General features: G+C 39.3%; 1 protein-coding gene across 2 annotated transcripts in view; it reads left to right on the plus strand.

Annotated features, from left to right (window-relative positions):
- Nucleotides 1-19,239, plus strand: part of DENND5B (DENN domain containing 5B) — a gene marked incomplete at both ends in the record, with an annotated part of 215,274 nt that overhangs the window by 170,010 nt on the left and 26,025 nt on the right. For both annotated transcript variants that reach the window (XM_079716014.1, XM_079716015.1), the window contains 5 exons: nt 1,678-1,771; nt 6,514-6,645; nt 7,924-8,076; nt 8,949-9,027; nt 16,293-16,374. In XM_079716014.1, the coding sequence (XP_079572140.1) occupies nt 1,678-1,771; nt 6,514-6,645; nt 7,924-8,076; nt 8,949-9,027; nt 16,293-16,374 (540 nt within the window). The remainder of the gene's footprint in view (nt 1-1,677; nt 1,772-6,513; nt 6,646-7,923; nt 8,077-8,948; nt 9,028-16,292; nt 16,375-19,239) is intronic.

Here is a 19,239-nt window from a genome sequence, read left to right on the forward strand (position 1 = left end):
GTACTCTGCCATATTATTGATATTCCTAGTAACTTAATTTTTTTAAATGACTATATGATGTTTCATTATATAGCACCTCCTACTGTTGAACATTTGGGTTGCTTTGAGCACATTTACTTGATTCTAAGTAACTGTTGGTTGTAAGATCTGCTATTAATTCAAAAGCTTTTTGGAAAAATTATACTTTAAACATGTATACGAAGTAGAAGATTCATCCTAGTTTCAGGAACATTTAAAAGCCAAAATATGAGTCTTAGAATAATGGAAACACAGAATTGGTTATTGCATATATGCTGTGATGAGTGTCTATAAACCTAAATATTAGACTGTGTCTCTGATTACATTTATTTAGGGTATATTTATAGAAGGGGCAGGTGATGTAGTTGACTCTGCAAATAAAATGGCTGAAAGACATGATACCAACCCTTCAAGCATTTATAGTAGAGAGGATTGTATAGAAAATAGAGATAAGTAATTATAACACACTGTAATAAATAATACAATTGGAGAGTATAAGAGGGGTAGCTAATTTAGATTTGGAAGAACCATAGAAGACTTCCTGTGTAGCATCTAAAGCTGTCTGAGAGATGAATAGAAGTTGGGAGAAAACTTCATCTTCAAAAGCTCAAAGGTGAGAGAGCTTATCCCATTGGAAGCACTGAGGTAGTTGAAGACAACTGGAGTTTTAAGGTAGAAAGGATGATCAGCAGAGAGTTTAAGTAAGCTAAGAATTGAAAAATAGCCATTGGATTGGCAGTGAGGGCTATAAATGGCTTCAGGAGCATTTTCAGGGAGAAGAAGCTGATCTGAGATGAACAAAATATCCAAAGATAAATAAGTAGAGGCCTTACATCTGAACTTTTCTTAAGAATGTTTACATGAGAAGAGTGAAAAAAAACAGATTTAAATTTAACTATCGAATGTCGAGAGAGACCAGCATACTTGTAAGCTGAAGGGCAATCCTCAGTTAAGAGAGAAAAATTGGAGCTATGGCATAGGCGGTTTCTAATGGAGCAGATTGGAGAAGGCAAGAGAGAACTGGTCAGGGATCCTGGTGGAAGCAATAGTTGTGGCCAATATACATTATACTTTGGGATTAGAAGAAAGATGACGGGTTTGCGTGTGTGCATCATTGAAGTAGAGGGTAGGAAGAGGGAGGCAAGGCTGGGTCATCTGTTGAGTGTAGGCACTTGAGGATAAAGTGAGAGGTTTGGGAATGGGGAGCGGGGGAAAGTTGATAAAGGGCAGGTAAAGTGATCCATGGTAGTCATGAGGGAGATCAGTAACTAATTTGCATGGATATTTTAAAAGGAAGTGAGAGGGTAGTCTCTATCCAGGTTTGGGGTTCTGTTGGGCAGGTAAGGTGGAAAAGAGGATCATTACAGCTACTGTGCATTTTTTAACCTCGGTTCCAACAAAGCATTGATTGTGGTGATGACTGCATACCTCTATGAATATACTAAAAACCATTGAATTGGATACTTTAAATGGGTGAATTGTATGTCTCTAAATTACATCTCAATAAAGCTGCTATATATTTTTTAAAAGAATTGATTGAAAAATAAGTATTGTTGGTCTTTGGTTTTCAACAGTACATTCTTTCTGTTTTAAAGACAAGTGATCGCATTTTATTTCTGTTTGGTTGTTTCTGTTAACCTACCCCTTCTGTTCTTTCAGTCGCTGGGTAAGTCGGAGTGCCACTGCACAGCGCCGGAAAGACCGCCTTCGCCAACATTCCGAGCATGTTGGGCTGGACAACGACTTGAGGGAGGTATGTGGGCTACCATCCCGGGATGCCTTGATGCAAGAGCTGTGATCTAGGCTTACTTAACCCAGCAGGTGTCATTGTGTGGGTTCTTTTGTGTTCTTCTAAAAGAATCGTTCAATTATGTTTTAAAATAGTAATCCTTTTATACTGACATAGCTGAAAGCACCTTTTTTTCCATTTTTTGTAATTTTAATGCATCTAAAATAAGGCTGTAAAACAAGTCTCCCTGTGTACCACATCAAGTAAAGGCTAAGCTTAGGATAAATTTTGGTCAGTATTTCTCCCACAGGGAACAAAAGCTATAAGAAGCATAGACTTTCTAAGTTTCAAGCATAATTTAAACTTAGTAAGTAAAGATATCTTTGCCTGTGCTTTGTCCTTGGCTTGCTGACACCATTTTTAGGAGTGTTTTAAAATTATTTTAAATTGAGACCCTTATGCTTTATTTGTACTACTTGAAAATAAAACGGTAATTACACATTTGAATAATGATAAGTAAGTTTTTTTTTTCTTGTGATCAAAAGAAAATGCAGGGCTTCCCTGGTGGCGCACTGGTTGAGAGTCCGCCTGCCGATGCAGGGGACACAGGTTCGTGCCCCGGTCCGGGAGGATCCCACATGCCACGGAGCGGCAGGGCCCGTGAGCCATGGCCTCTGAGCCTGCGCGTCCAGAGCCTGTGCTCCGCAGTGGGAGAGGCCACAACAGTGAGAGGCCCGCGTACCGCAAAAAAAAAAAAGAAAAAGAAAATGCAGTCAGAAGATCCGTTAACTATTTTCTAAACTCAGATGGGTAGAAATAAAGCAGAAAACAGCATTCCAAATATATATATTGCTCTTTGTTGATGTGTCCATGTATATATATATGATTTTAAACATTTCTTAAGAACTGAAGCATAGCCTGTCTACTGCTTTTCTTTTGTGCTGCTGTATTTCTTCTCTCCCTTCCCTTCTGCTGTGACTTTATCATATGCATGCTTGTTTTGCTGTTTCTTTCTCCCTGTCCTTTGTTTTTTTTTTTTTTGCTTTTCTGTCATTGGCACTTCTCCATCCTCTTAGCCTTCCGGGGAACTTGTGGTCTGCCAGAAGTCCATGGCATTCTGGGAGTGGGATCAGGGTCCACCTCCTCCTGCACGGCTTCCTAAAAAATCCTTCTCTGAGTGCTGCCTGGTGTGTTCTTTGCCTGAAAGTGCTTTGCAGATGTTCCTGAACCTTGTCTTTGGTGTTCCTCGAATCATCCACGTGTGTGAGGGCACCTAGCCTCTAGAATGCCTCACATCACCTTGTGACGTGAACTGTTAGCTCTCCAATTCCTTTTGTGATTGGTACCTTTTCATGGTGGTGTGCACTAACAAGAGTAATTCTATACCATGGGCAGACAAAACTGATTATTTGAATTCCCTATCAGTGGCGGGGTTTTTTGTTTTGTTTTGTTTTTTGTTTTTGTTTTGTTTTGTTTTGTTTTGCCGTATGCGGACCTCTCACTGTTGTGGCCTCTCCTGTTGCGGAGCACAGGCTCCGGACACGCAGGCTCAGCGACCTATGGCTCACAAGCCCAGCCGCTCTGCGGCATGTGGGATCCTCCCAGACCGGGGCGTGAACCCGCGTCCCCTGCATCGGCAGGCGGACTCCCAACCACTGTGCCACCAGGGAAGCCCCAGTGGTGTTTTTGAGGGGGAAAAGGGGGACTAGATTTAGCACAATTGTTTTTCTTCCAAAGGGGAAATACGTTAACTATTCAAATATTCTTATTTAAGCATTTTGCAAAAGTGCAGAAGTGATTCATTTTCAAACAGCTTTTCTTTTGCCGAGTTTTATCTCCACAGTGTTTTAATTTACCCTTCCTTATTCCTGGTCTGTATTTTATATGGTCAGAAAATCAGATCATCAATATAGAATCTTAGTGCTAAGAGGAACATTTGAGGTAACTTTGTCCAACTTGACATGATTTAACTGAAGTCCAAGAGGCTTGCCTAAAGTCAAATGGACACGCAAAGTCAGGGCTAGGCCCACAGGCCAGGCCTCCTTACTCCAAGCCAGTGCTCTTCCCAGTAACCCTACACACTGAGTTGCACTGAAGAGCTACTCACCTGAGGGCCAGAGTTACTTAGGACTCCTGGTTGTATTCTTTCCCATTATGACATATTAATATAAATTTACTTAACTTTACAGTGGTCTGCTCTTCACAGGCTCCATGCTGGTTAGAGGGACAGTGTGTTTATTAGAAAATTCAGGGAAAGCCTGTACTAAAGAGCAGTTATTTCAGTGTTTACTGAATAATAGGATATATTTTCATAGGTAGCTCCTACTGATTTGCTTTTGGCTTAGGCAAAAACGATGAAGAGCATAATAGAAATCTCAAAAGAAACGTGGGGTGACTTCCCTCTGTAGGGAAATCAACTTATTATAAAACCACTCCTTGTGAAAGATTTCTCTTTCTTCTCAGTTTTTTATCTTAAGATACACCTTTTCTTCCAGCAACCCCAAAGAAAATCACATTCTTATCGTCACTTGTTTACTGTAAAGGCACTGCTCTATTTTTGTAGTATACAGGGGCAGCCTCACTTCTTGCTGTGAGGAAGGGTCTTGAGCCACCCCTGTATCCATTCTGTGCATGTCTGTGGAATGTTGCTTATTTTGTGGCTTCAGCAAAGATGCTCAGAAGGAGAGTTTGCACGTGGCCCTGTGGAATTCACTGTTCCTAATACTACATCTGCCCTGTATGTGCAGGGTGATTGGTGGATATGGCCACTCAAAGGACAGCCCCATTCTAGCTTTCTGTCATTTATAAAATAAAACATAAACTTTAAACAGTGCTTAATTTTTAATCCAATTATTGACTTTTAAAAATCTAATTATGCATATATTTCAGAGAAAAGAAAAATGCCTGTGGCTTCTTCCTAGCCTCTTGCCTGACCATGTACTTCACTTCTTGTAGCCAGTGTATTTCTTCCTAAGCCAAGTTTAATACTTAACTCTTCTTGAGAATTGAGTGTTGTACTGGGTCTCTCTGCATTTGCACAAGTCCTAAAGATGGAGGAATTGAGGCTGGGGGAGAAACAGAACCCTTTTAACATTTAACAATTAACATTTGTTTTTACCAACCATTTATCTCTAATTTGTAATATTCCAGATAACATTAGTACAACCTGAAATGATAGGACGTGCAGGTATTATAATCTCATATATGATCCCTGTCTTATATCTCAGGTTTGTTTTTCTGAAACTTTTCATTTCCTGCTTTTATTTATTTGAACATTAACCTTCAGGATGTTTTGCTAGACCTCGTTACACTTAATTTCCCTAGTGGTGATAATTGACTCTCACTGTCAATTTTTCCTCTTTCTTTGACCCTCAAAAAGTTTTGAAGCAGAAAGAAGTATATACAACTGTTATAGCAACTAAATCCTTGCAGAGTTCATTTCATTTTTTAATCTGTTCTTAAAATAATTACACTGGAAAAGAGATTATTTTGTTAATGCTGCCTTTCGTCAGGAGAGCTGGTGGAAGTAGAAGGTAAATGGATTCGTTGAATCCCTAATTGGTGAGATTTTTAACAAATTGTACTAGATTTAGCAGGTTATTTTTCTTCCAAGGGGGAATGTATTAAATGTGCAAACTCTCTTTTATTTAAAGAATGCAAAGGATTTTACACATCTTTTTCTTATAATATCAAATTTCCCCTTAAGATAGAAAAGATAGACTTCACATATGTATCTGTGGGAGGATGTGCTGGCTTGCAATCTCTCTGTCTCCAATAAACTGCTGCTTTTACTATATAATTTAGAGCAATTATTCTCTAAATATGGACCTAAAACACTTAGACTTTTTGGAGATTCTGCCCTGTGGTCCTGATACAAACATAAGGTATCTGGATGAGCTTTTGCAGTTACCACAGAAAGGAGAAAGGCAACAGCTGTCCTGTGCTAATTACGTGTAGTGATTTTTTTTTTTTCCTGGAAGTTCACTAATCAAAGCTCAAGAGCAGTGGTCTGAGTTTCTGTGGTCCTCTCTGAGCCATTGATGTCTCCTAAAATGATATTTCTGCTTTCTTTTGACTGTGGAACAAGGTAAAGGAGGGATGTAGCAAAACGTCTTGGAAACAAGAGGCCTCCTCCTGCATTTGGAGCACATGATACTTTTCAGAGTGATCTCATAGCTTTCTGTGAGGCAGGTGGGCTTGTTTTATGCCCATTTTATGAATAAGCAGATATGCCTGAGGTTGTAAAATTTGTTGCAACCATTTTCCAGAGCTCCTGATTTTACTGTTGTGACTTGATTAGAGCAAAGGGTTGGGTTGGACAGCACTGCCCAAGAGGTTAGAAGCATGTCAAGGCTCTTGTTTTGTGGGGAGATGGGTGGAGGAAACCAGTGATCTGAGAATCACTGGGTTCCTGGAGAACCTTGGATTTGTTATTCAGACATGCAAATTTTTCCATCCCAGCCATGACCCTGACTAATCACACCCCTGGGTATTCCCAGTAAAAAGACTGAACTAGATGAAACACCATCTCATTTTGAATGAGTTTTTACTTGGTGTGGCTTCTGTCACTCTCCTTTTCACAGGGCTAACAGTAGAGGGGGTATGAATACCCTCTGCCTTTCAGTGTGCTAAACCTTGAACGGCTATTGCACATATACACTTATGGCCTTTCTTTGCATCTTTTTGTTCCCGCACTTGTTTGTAAGGTTAAGTAGGTCAGAAGAATATCTGATGTTTATGCATTAAAAATACTCTTTAATTTTTAGAAATACATGCAAGAGGCACGAAGTTTAGGAAAAAACCTGAGGCAACCCAAATTGTCAGACCTCTCTCCTGCAGTGATTGCACAAACCAACTGGAAATTTGTAGAAGGCTTATTAAAAGAATGTAGAATGAAGGTATGTATTACTCACTGTGCAGGACAGTGTACATTCATGTTCAGTCCATGTATGAAGCTAAGATGAGCTGAGCCAACCCCCACTTGAGCCTGTAGCTTCCCTAGAAGGACACTTTTACTGCGGCATAAACCTCATGTGCTCTTTACTGAGGGCATGAACCTCCATGGGTTCTGTTACCCACAGAATCAGTGACATGGGAGCCCTGCATGGTTTTTCTCACCTTTCAGTCATTGCTATCTTCCTCTCCAACATGACAGATATTAAGCCAGTCAGAAGTTGTGTCAGGGATGTTGTCATCTTATGTGAAAGGCAACACATTTTTTTGTATGTGTTTATATGTGTCTCTATGTGCACCTGTGTAGAACCTTATCTGTGCTCATGTGTGTGCGTATAGCCATAAAGAAGAAGACCTTAGCTGTGTTGTAGGTTTGTATATATTACACATGAGTCTCCTCTCAGACATCTGTGTTTATCAGAGGTAGCAATACAAATTGACAAAACTCAGAACATCATTTTAGCCAATAACTTCATTCATTTATTTGACAGTCATTTCTTGAGTACCTTCTCTGTATTCAGTAAATGCACTATTTTAGCATCAGCTTACAATGCTGAATCACACAGACAAGGTCCTTGCCTAGAGGAACTAGATTCTCTCTCACTTTACATTTTATGAGGGCAGCTAAGTCTGCTGTAACTTAACTTTCTTGAAACTGACTTCCATTTCCTTTCCATTTTCTGGTACATACTCATAGCAGAGAAGACATGAAAGAGAAAAAGAGGAAGGAAAAAAAGAGGTCTGCTTCACTCACAAATTAGACAGTTCTGAAAAAATTTAGAGCTGCCTGTTTGTATTGTGGTTTTTGCCTAAGTGCAATCAAAACTAAGTGTGAATATCTTTAGTATGCTAAGATGAAGTGTGAGTTGTGGCAGAATGGGGTTTTCAGATTCTATAGAATATTTTCTAGGCCTGGTGTAATCCCCCAATGTTATTCAAGTAAGTAATCTGAAAATTATTGTACATAAGCATTTACATGAGGATACTTTAAAATAGCATCAGAGTCTCTCTTTAGTGACTATTTCTCTGACAAAATAGTAAAAGTATACATAATATTACTTGTTAGTTGAGCACAGAGATTGACACTTTTCCCAAGGTGATTCAAAGTCTGCAGTTAGAAGTATAATGAAGGGGAACCCAGATCTCCTGATCCAGGAATTGACTTGATGGCTTTTGGGCTCACTGCTGGGGTTAACACTTGTGACCACATGTGATATTTTCAGACAAAACGCATGTTGGTGGAAAAGATGGGACACGAAGCAGTGGAACTGGGCCACGGGGAAGCAAACATAACCGGCTTGGAGGAGAACACCCTGATCGCCAGCCTCTGTGACCTGCTGGAAAGGATATGGAGCCATGGCTTGCAGGTCAAGCAGGTAACAGTCTCAAGAGGCCCTGGTGACAGGGCGAGTTAGGAGCTCTGTTAAGAAAAGTAACAGAAAAAGATACTATAAAAATTAAAGGTTATGTCCCTTTGTCACAGGATGACTAGAAATACGCCACAGGCATTTTAATTCCAGAAAAAGAAAATATAACCCATGATTAGCAGGCAGTTTGGGGCTCTTTTCCGGTAAACAGGAAAAGATAAAACAACACATTCACTGCGGAGGCTGTATCCCCTGTAGGTTCCATTAAGTATCTGCTTTCATCACTGTCCAAGAAAAAAGTCTATTAGCCAGAATTAACAGTTCTTTGCCATTTTAAGTTATCCGGTTATTCAAGGCAGAAACACAGATGATTTCTTTGCTTTTGTCCCTCATTTCCCTTTCTGTTTTTTTTTTTTTGTCTGTTCATCTTCCTCTCTTTGTCCCCTTTTCTCTTTCTCCTCTTGCCCCAGTTTTCTTCCCTCATTGCTACTGCATACATCCAAACATATTTTGCATACAGAAGTACATTCTGTGCTGCTGGAGCCTTTAATTCCATGCTTGCTTGTGTGGCCAGTGTAGACAGCCCTAGTTACATACAACTAAGTAACAGCTGAGCTGAAGTCGGGAATTTCCTTGCCTGCACTTCCGCCCTTTGCTGAGCTGCCCTTCCCCAGGCTGTTGCCAGTCTTGTCAGTGAGGCAAAGGATGACCCTCACTACACAGGGAGTGGGATGCTCAGAATGTCACCCAGCTAGGAATGGATGATCTTGGGTCTCCCAGCTTCAAAAAATAGGCATTTCAATGTGAATAGTTTTGATAAGTTATTTTTTGATGAATCATTTCTTATAAAATGAAAAATTGTATATGCCTTGTACTTTCAGGGGAAGTCAGCTTTGTGGTCACATTTAATTCAGTTTCAGGACAGAGAAGAGAAACAAGAGCACCTTGCAGATTCACCAGGTGAGAACTCATTGGCTTGATTGTTTCTACAGCACTGGCAGCAGTGAACCATGTGAAAAATCAGTACCTATGGCTTTGTCTCCACCTCTCTCAAGCTGACGCTCATCCCATCTTGCCCAAAGTGGGGTAAAGTAGAAGGAGCAATATTACGTACTAGCTGTGAGACCTGGGAAAAGTCCCTTGACCTTTCTGATCTTCAGCTTCCTCATCTACAAGATAGGGAAAATAATATTAGCCATGCCAAGGCTGTAGTGTTGATCAAATCAGAAAACATTTGAAAACTTCTAATGAGTTGTAATCATAGATCATACAAGTAGTATTCCTTACTCTCACCAGTATTAGGGTGTGGTGTATACTGTTTTTTTTCTTAAATAAAAGTTTATTCACATCGTTAATAATCTTTCAGGGAAGAAAACATGTATATATGTTTCAAAAGTATTCAGAAATCAGATTTCTTCCATTTATAACAAGACATCTCATGTTACAGTATCATGAGTCATTAGCTAATAACGGTAAAATAACCATCTATTTCACAAAAAGTAGAAGTAACAGTGGAAAACCAGTAGAGGTAAAATGTTTTATAGTGAGTCAGCTATTTGGGAACATTTTCTAAAATTATTACTTTAGACATTGAAAAATGTAAAAAAAAAAAAAAAGTTTTATTTTTTTAAAAACTCATAAGCCAACCACCAGCGTAAGAAATAAAGCATTGGGCTTCCTTGGTGGCGCAGTGGTTGAGAGTCCGCCTGCCGATGCAGGAGACACGGGTTCGTGCCTCGGTCTGCGAAGATCCCACGTGCCGTGGAGCGGCTGGGCCCGTGAGCCATGGCCGCTGAGCCCGCGCGTCCGGAGCCTGTGCTCCGCAGCGGGAGAGGCCACAACAGTGAGAGGCCCGCGTACCACACACACACACAAAAAAAAAAAAAAGAAATCATTGCAAATATGATTTGAACCACCCTATTTCCATTCCCCTCACTGCCCCTAGAGGGCAATACTACCCTAAATGTGGTGTTTATTGTTGGAAACCTAGTTTTTCAATGTATCCAATAAAACAGCTAGGAATATGAATTTGATACTACATTGCCCTGGAGCCCCTCTAAACAGAATGTCAAGGTTCTGATGTCCCGGGATGTAACTATATTTATAAAGATTTAGATCGAGCTTAAAAGCATTCTCTAGTGTCCATCTATCTCTGTTGTCCATTTTTCTATTGAAAAAGTAAAAATGCATTGGCATATTCCCTGAAACTATCTCTAACGTTTACCCACGTTCATAGAAGATTTAGCTGTTCAGACGTAAGGCCATAACCGAGGTAGTTTACCCTAATTAGGATAAATAAATTCCTAGGAAGAAATAACCATTTGTAGGATGAAATGTTACAAAGCCAAGCTCAGTTAAGCAGGGAGGTGGAAGCATTTGACTCTTGTGCTGAGCAGGCATGTGAGAATGTCCAGCTGTTAAAGTGAGCAGCTACCAGGCAACATCAGCAAGTTCATGGCTTTGAATGGTCAAATTGTGGGTGGTTGAGCTAGAGACCAGAGACTCAGCTGTTTGCAGGGCCTTTCAGTCAGTCAATAATGACACCAGTAAAACTCTGAAGTCAAGGCTCAGAAATATGGAATGTGTCAAAGCCTCATGCAGTCCCTGTGCTGCACTGCCAGGTGTCAATGAAGGGCTGGAGATCTAAGAACGAACATAAGCTAAACATTGTACTGATCCTAAGTAAGATTAATGTAAGCTGTGTAGCTTTTGAAATCAAATTTATTGTCTGTTTGAAGGGGTGGATTTGATAAATATTGCTCTAACACTTCTGATAAGTCAGCCCACGAAGTTAGGACTTAAAAAGATGACAGTGTGAAATGTATTTGAAAAAATCAGTTTAAAAGTAAAATCGTTTATTGTTGAGAAACAGTGTGTTCTAATTATTTAGAAATTAGCAGTTACTGACTTTAATGATTTTAAATCTGGGTGTTTGTTTTTTTCCCCAAAAAATACTTTTTGTTTGCCAACTACTTAGCTTCCTAATTAATGGCAGTAAACAGTCTGCATCTTCATATTAAGGAAAGATCCTCCAAGTCTTTAGAGATTCACAGTGGGTTTGAAGACAGCTCTTATTAGCATCAAGCCAGGATGAGATTAGGTGATAGATCATTACTGTTCTTTCAGAAGCAGCACTAAACAGGAATCAGACATTTTAAGCGTTGCAGAAGAATGGAAAAGATCTGTCTTAGTAAGAGGACCATAGCAGGGTAGACTGTCTTGAAATTTTTTTAATATATTTTATTTTTATAGCAGTTTTAGATTCATGGCAATATTCAAGACATGGTTCAGAGATTTCCCCTGTAGCCTCTGCCCCTACACATGCAGAGCCTCCCTCATCCTCCACCAGAGTAGTACGTTGCTTACAGTTGATGAACATACATTGACATATAGTCACCCTAAGCCCATAGTCTATTTACATTAGGATTCACTCTTGGTGTGCTATGCCGACTGTGGGTTTAGACACATACATGTTAATGACATGGACCTACCACTGTGGTATCATATAGAGTACCTTCACTGTCCTAATACTGGTGTGTTCCTCCTATTTATCCCTCCCTCTCCTCTAACCCCTGTCATCCACTGACCTTTTTAACTGTCTCCATAGTCTTGCCTTATCCAGAATGTCATATAGTTGAAGTCATATAGGATGAGGCATTTTCAGATTGGCTTCTTTCACTTAGTAATATGCATTTAAGTTTCCTCCACGTCTTTTAAAACTGTCTTAATTTTGACCTAGTCAAATTTTGACCAAGTCACTGTACCTAGTAGTTAAAAGTCCTATTTTAGAGAAAAGATCTCAGAATGCAATTGATTCTAGAGAGAGGACTGTTCTTGACATATCACCCCAAAGTTTCTACCTTTAAGAATGTTAACCAGCTTAGACATAGAGGGTGGGGTAAGATGCAGAAGGGAGTGGAAATACCATCTTAAACAGTTATTCTGGATCTAGCCAAGAATTTGGAGTCACTCTTTAAACGTCTTATCTTCATCAAAAGTTTCCTTTAGTTACTTACCTGCCTGTAGACTATAAATGGCTCTATAAAAATAATATATGCAATCTGCACTCTACAAACTTGCTGTCTATGCAGTAACATGGATTCAGGCAGAATACAAAGGAATTCCTGTGGCTAAGTATTAAATCCATGAGTGTTTATATTGAAGGAGAAAGTAACCTATTGCATTTGAGTATAGTGAATTAAGAAATACTAATAGAGAGAGTTCCCTGGTGGCCTAGTGGTTAGGATTCAGGGCTTTCCCTGCTGTGGCCCAGGTTCAATCCCTGGTTGGGGAACTGAGATCCTGCAAGCCATGCAGTGTGGCCAAAAAAAAAAAAAATATATATATATATATATATATATATATATATATATATATATATATATATACACTAATAGAAATACACATTTTTAAATAGTTCATAAATTTCTCTTCTGGCTAGAGTAGACTTCATGGAAACTTCTTAGATTTTAGATTTCTAGATGAAAAGTATGGCCTTACTCCTTTATTCCTAATCTGCATTTTTGTTCACAGGCTTCTAAACTTTCCTCCAAAGTTACTAATAAAGTACTGTATTAATTTCCTGGGGCTACCATTATACAGGACCATAAACTGGGTGGCTTAAACAACAGGCATTTATGGTAGAGGTACTGGGCATTAGGACTTCAGCATTTTTTGGTTGACAGTTAATCCGATGTTATCATCCAACTATCCCATCAGCAGATTTTTCATAAATCTCTATCTCCATCCCTAGTTTCTAGACGTCCATAGCCCACTAGGACCTCAAACTCAACACATCCTGAAGCAAACTCATTATCTTAGCACCTCTCCCTCCTGTCCCAGTCAGGCTTTCTCCCTTCTCTCCATTTCGCTTAATGACATCAGCACCCTCTTCTCAGTCAAACTATAAGCCAGAAAGTCATCCTTAATGTAACAGCCCACTGGACATGACATCAGAACACTCTGCCCCTTTTAATTAATGGATATGATTGGGCAGGTTTCTTAACCTCTTTGAGCCTCCGTTTCTTCATTTGCAAAATTAAGGTTAAAAAATTTTAAGGAAAGTTTTAACTATGGGATAGTATATATTAATACAGTTTATATTCATACTTAATATTGTTTGTGACTCTTGAGTCTTGCTTACCCTAAATCCAGTCATTTAAGTCCACTGCATATTTCTCCTCTTTGTTCTCATTGGCTGACACTGTCTTAGTTCATCCACAGGCTGGCCTTTGGAACAACTTCTAGCTCATCTCCCTTATAGCCATTATACCATCACACTATCACTCTAGTTAACTAACCAAAAAGCACTGAGAAGCATATCATTTCTTTTCAAAATTTCTTTCCCCTCCCTAGGATTTCTGTAAATGTCTAACTTGTCATTTAAGGTTCTGCCATCTGGCCCTAAATAATCTCATCTTCCTCAGTGAGTATTTGCTGAGCATTTTGAGGGGCCCTCTGGATAGTCTCAGAATAGGATATGACCAAGCCTCAAGAGGCGTATAATTTAATAGGAGTAACGGACATGTTAACTTGTGGTAAGTTTGTGATAGAGGTTCAGTTTTACAAGTCCCATGAGAGAGAGGGAATGACTTATCCAACAGTGTTCCTAGGGGAAAGAGAATATTCAGGAAAGATTTCACACAGAGGCAAAATTAAAGCAAAATTTCTTTTTTTTTTTTTTTTTGAGAACTTACTTTATGCCAGGCACTATTATAAGTGCTTTACATCTATTTGAATATGGTAGGTATTGTGACTGTCCCCAGTTTGCCAATGAGGAAACAGACCATAGAGGGGTTAAACGACCAACCCAAGGTCAGCGAGCTATTAAATTCTCTGTAGAGCTTGAGAAAGCCATGTTCTTAACCATTAAGCTATACTGCTCTCAATCTGAAGTGATAAATAAGCTATAAACAAGGAGAAAGATACAGAATCACTAAAGGATGAACCAGAGACTTTAACGAATTGCATGGAGACATGAAAAAGTATATCACATGTTTAAGGAATATTGATCAGTGAAGGGTGGCTAGAATACAGGATTCCAAAACAGGATTCCCAGAACATGGTTAGGCCTGTGAATGCTCTTATTGTGGTTGCTACTGCTTCTGTAAATGTCAGACTCCTCTTTTATTAAGTCTCTCACCTGTTCTCTGCTCCCTGAGGCATGATTCCTTGTATTGTCATGTCTTCCTCTGGCCAAGTTGCCAGATTATGGTCTCAGCTCCTTTCTCCTACCTCATGATCTTTTCTTTTTCTCTTCTCAACCCATTTCATTTTTTTAAAATTAATTCATTTATTTATCTGTTTTTGGTCTGTTGGGTCATCGTTGCTATGCACGGGCTTTCTCTACTCTTCATTGCTGTGTGTGTGCTTCTCATTGCTGTGGCTTCTCTTGTTGCGGAGCACAGGCTCTAGGTGTGCGGGCTTCAGTCGTTGTGGGCGCATGGGCTCAGTAATTGTGGCTCACGGGCCCTAGAGCGCAGGCTCAGTAGTTGTGGCACACGGGCTTGTTTGCTCTGCAGCATGTGAGATCTTCCCGGACCAGGGATCATACCCATGTCCCCTGCATTGGCAGGTGGATTCTTAACCACTGCCCCACCAGGGAAGTCCCTCAACCCATTTCTTACTAGTTGTGTGGCCATCTTTCATGCTGTCTAATCATCTGGGGTGTAGAGGCATTCTCTGAGGTATTTCACTTTCTCCCCCAAAAGAGGGATGTGCTTTCATTAATTACCACACTTAAGTGATGATAGTCTCAGACAGGAAGACAACCAGCACATTCCCTGCAAGTCTCTGGAACAGTGTCTTCGGTGTCTGTTACCTCTTGGGTATCAAGATGAGCCAGTGTTTTCAGTGACCCATTGAAAACTCCCTCCCTAAACTGCCAAGACAAATGCCCTATTTGTTACCTGCTTGGTAGGGAAGGCCCTCAAAAGGACTGCCTTTGGGTTGGTCTGGCCACATTCTCTTTGTCTTGGCAACCCCATCAGTGCTCATTTATACCTGCCAAGTATCAGCCCAGCTTCTTTCACCAAGTGCCAAAAACTTGCAGATCCTAATCCACCAAAATGTTCCCTATCTTCCTTCAGTGCCAGCTTCATGTATATTTATGTGTTCTGATATTGTATTCTAGCCCCCCAAAATAGAATGGATCTAAAAACTGAGAAAATGTAAGTTTAATCTACAACGAAAACCCACATCCTAAATTCTGATTTTATCAATGTGTTTGCCAAGTGTGATGTTGCAATTTACTTTTCATTTACAGGTGGGAAAATGGAAATAAAGAAAGGGGACAAAACGCCACAGCATCTCACTTAAAGTGAGATTGAGCACTCCAACTACAACATATTAACCAATAATTGATTGTTTAGCCATTGCTATATAAGAGAATAATCTTTCCTTTTATAAACGTTAGCTCTTCAGACTTCATAGGAGAATGGCTCATAGACATTATACTTCTAACTCTCCATTAAGATTACTCACTTTGCATGATAAACATACTGTAGTTTGGATTCTGAACTTTGAAATAGAAATTTATATCAGACTAAAGAATCCAAACTCTTAGGTTTTTCTTTTTAAACACTCTTTCAAAAGGGGACTTGTGGGGCTTCCCTGGTGGCGCAGTGGTTGGGAGTCTGCCTGCCGATGGAGGGGACACGGGTTCGTGCCCCGGTCCGGGGGGATCCCACATGCCGCGGAGTGGCTGGGCCTGTGAGCCATGGCAGCTGAGCCTGCACATCCAGAGCCTGTGCTCCGCAACGGGAGAGGCCACAACAGTGAGAGGCCCACGTACAGCAAAAGAAAAAAAAAAAAGGGGACTTGTATGATTGTAGTTCACAAGCCCAGAGATAGTTCACGTACTTAGTAGGTTAATTTACAGACAATACTTTCCTGTAATTATTTGGAGCTATTAGAATGATAACTTTAGAAAGTGACTGGCCCTTCTGGCCAAAATGTGCACACATTGTCTATTTGCTAAGTGGGCTTTTATGCTTCATTTAAAATTTTCAAATACAGCCCCATATTAACTAGAAAGAAAATAACTAGTTTACTGTATTAATAAAGTAGGAACATTCAGGTAAACAAATTTGAACTTTTCTGTTGTCTTTAAAATTTGTTCACATCAAAATAATTTCAAAGTATTTATTTATGGAATGTGAACCATGTAGTTTTTTTAAGTCTTTACTGTTATTTTTCTAATACTTTGCTGATATTTTTCTACATAGTTGCCCTTGGACCAGAAAGAAGAAAATCTGACTCAGGAGTTATGTTGCCAACACTCAGGGTCTCTCTTATCCAAGACATGAGGTATTTGATATATGTGCTAGCATATGGTGATAACTTTGAAATATTTATGGCTTTCATTTAAATTGCTCAAATAACTGTGGCTATGGTATTTTTTTGCTTATGTATTCTGAAGAAAACATTTTTTATAATCTTATTTATTTTACTTTTATACTATTATGTGTTTTCCTGACATTAAATCCAAAGGCAAAATGCAACTGAGAAGAATTTTAAAATAGCCCTAAATTATTTTACAATTTCTTTTGTTCTTTTCTTTTTTTAATCTCCTTAAATTCCTTCTGCCCCCAAATATAAACCAAAAAATCTGCAAATAATGACAGGTTACTTAGCAGAAAAATCACTGACAGGTAGATTTTCTTTGAAGCAAATGCAAATGTGAGAATTATCACACGCAGTTACTGGCTTTAGAAATCATTAGAAGGCATCAACATACCTAAAATAGATTTATTGAATGAGGAAGGCAGAGGCTTTTTTCTTTTAAACATTTTGGGTACATTTTAGTCAGCTTTTAAAATATGTGGGTCTAAAGTGAATGTTATAACGCTTGAAATTTTTCTTTTGTGGTGTGCTTTAATATTAACTATTGATGTTTATTTGATTTGTCAGAGGCTTACACGTGAAAAGCCTAACTTTTATGAGTGGCATCATAGTACAGTGGTGACACATCCTGGCTTCACACTAGCTGTGTGATCCTAGGCACTTTTTGTAACTTCTCTTTGCCTCAGTTTTTCCTTCTCTCAAATAGAGATGAAAACAGTTATCTAGCTCATAAGAATTAAACTAAGTTAGTCCATTATACTAAAAAGTTTCAAGAAGTACTCGGGTCATCCTGAGAGTTCAGTAAATGTTGGATTTTGTTATCTGAGTCAATTCCTATGTTTGTATCTTAAATGCCCTTATTCCTTGATAGATGAAATGTAGTTGTCCTCATGTGGCTTATGATTCCTCTTGATGGCCAGCATGAGATGAATAGTTGGAACTTTGAGGGGAAAATGCACTCCAGCTCTCTTAATGGAAGCATAAAACCACATCTGTTCTGCAGTGATTTCACAGTAGCCATCACTTTAAGGGGATGATTGTCAAAAGCTTTGCAGTGGTGACCTCAGGGCCAAACTTCTGAAACCTAATTAGGAGATGGTGACGTCACATAAGGCCGCCCCGCTCCTTCCAGTTTCCTGCTTATTTACTTTTATCTGCTTCATGTTGTTGGTTTTTTGTGGGGAGGGATGTCCGGCTTCAATAAACTCCCTTCACTTTATAAGAGGCAGTCTAGCGTGCTGGTTAAGACCTCAGGCTATGGAACCAGCCTGTAAAGGTTGCTGTTTTAGCTCTGCCACTCACTAGGCTGTGTAGCCAAGGGTAGTTCCTTATATTCCCAGTTATCTCACCTGTAAAATAACAGTGTTTCTCTTAAAATTTTGGTGTAAATATTCAGTGAGTTAATAAATGTAAAGCACTCAAAATAGGCCTGGAAATAAATCTGTGTTTATGAACTCACGCATACACATACATCTATATTTATTTCTGTTTCTATATTTATTTATATGTGTGTATATGTATTTTTACACACACATACACACAGTTAATTTTTTTAAGACCATAAATTCATAATGATATCTCTGATTCCAGTTCAGTACCACAGGGACCATTCTAGCCTTCTCCCTTATTCGTAATTTTTTTCTCCAACTATGAGACACCTGGCTCTCGTTATCTGCAACATATTCACTTATTTGTGCAACCTGTATTTTCGGAATTGCTACCCCAGCCCCTGTAAGGAGCAAGGTTACTAGCTAAGCTCAGTGCTGTGCACAGCTCCAGTTTTCTTTGTCATTAGCCTTTCAGTATCCAGTCAAAATACTGTTTTCCAAAACTTAGTTTAGTTCTTTTTTCTCCAGTCCCTTCAGTGTGGTTGTATTATTCATTTGTAATAGTGTTAGGGTTATTTGTTAGCTTGTATTCCGTTTGGGGTTCCCTCCACATCCTAGTGGTTTTTGTTTTGGGTTTTGGTTAAATTTATATACAGTAGAATTCATCCTCTCTTGGTGTGTAGTTCTATGTGTTTTCATAAACACACGATCATGATACAGAACAGTTCCATCACTCGTTTCGCATCAGCATCTCTCCCAGTTTCCTACTGTTGGCAATCAACTGGTATAATTCCAAGCTCATTCCACTGAGAGGGCCTCGAAGTAGTAATGCCCCAGTAACAAAGAGCACAACTAGTGCCCACATACTGGTTTCCCAGTACCATTCTCCAATGAAAGGAACCATGGCTCTCTAGAGAAGTGATTGATTCCAGGACTAAGGAAGGGAAAATATAGGATGAACTTAGTGCATCTTTGGTAAGGCCAGAAAGTAAGGAAGTGCTCAGAAAGTATAGGATCAGGCAATAAAGACATAGGAGGGACATCCCTGGCGGTCTAGTGGTTAAGACACTGAGCTTCCATTGCAGGGGGAGTAGGTTCGATGCCTGGTTGGGAAACTAAGATCCCACATGCCACATGGCATGGCCAAAAAATAGAAATAAATAAATAAATAAATAAAAACATAGGAGCCAGCCTGAAAGAGCTCCAAATGGCCAAAGCTGAAACAATTTGAGCAACAAAATAGATAACAGTAGTAATAGAGCATAACCCATAAAATAAATATCCAAGAGCCTGTTCTAGTTAAATAAATAGATGAAAGCAATGGGACAGCTCTTTTTTACAGAAGCATTCCAATTAATAAACGTAGAAGAATGAAGTAGAAAAATTAGTGGTTGAAGGGTCTAAGGTGAAACCAGCATATCTGCATAGTCTCAAAGTATCCTCCCCCAAGAATTTATTAATTACAGAGGAAAAAATAGTAAGTTTACAGTGGAGAAACCCA

This window comes from Hyperoodon ampullatus (assembly GCF_949752795.1).
Source record: "Hyperoodon ampullatus genome assembly, chromosome: 11".
In the NCBI taxonomy this organism is placed as follows: domain Eukaryota; kingdom Metazoa; phylum Chordata; class Mammalia; order Artiodactyla; family Ziphiidae; genus Hyperoodon; species Hyperoodon ampullatus.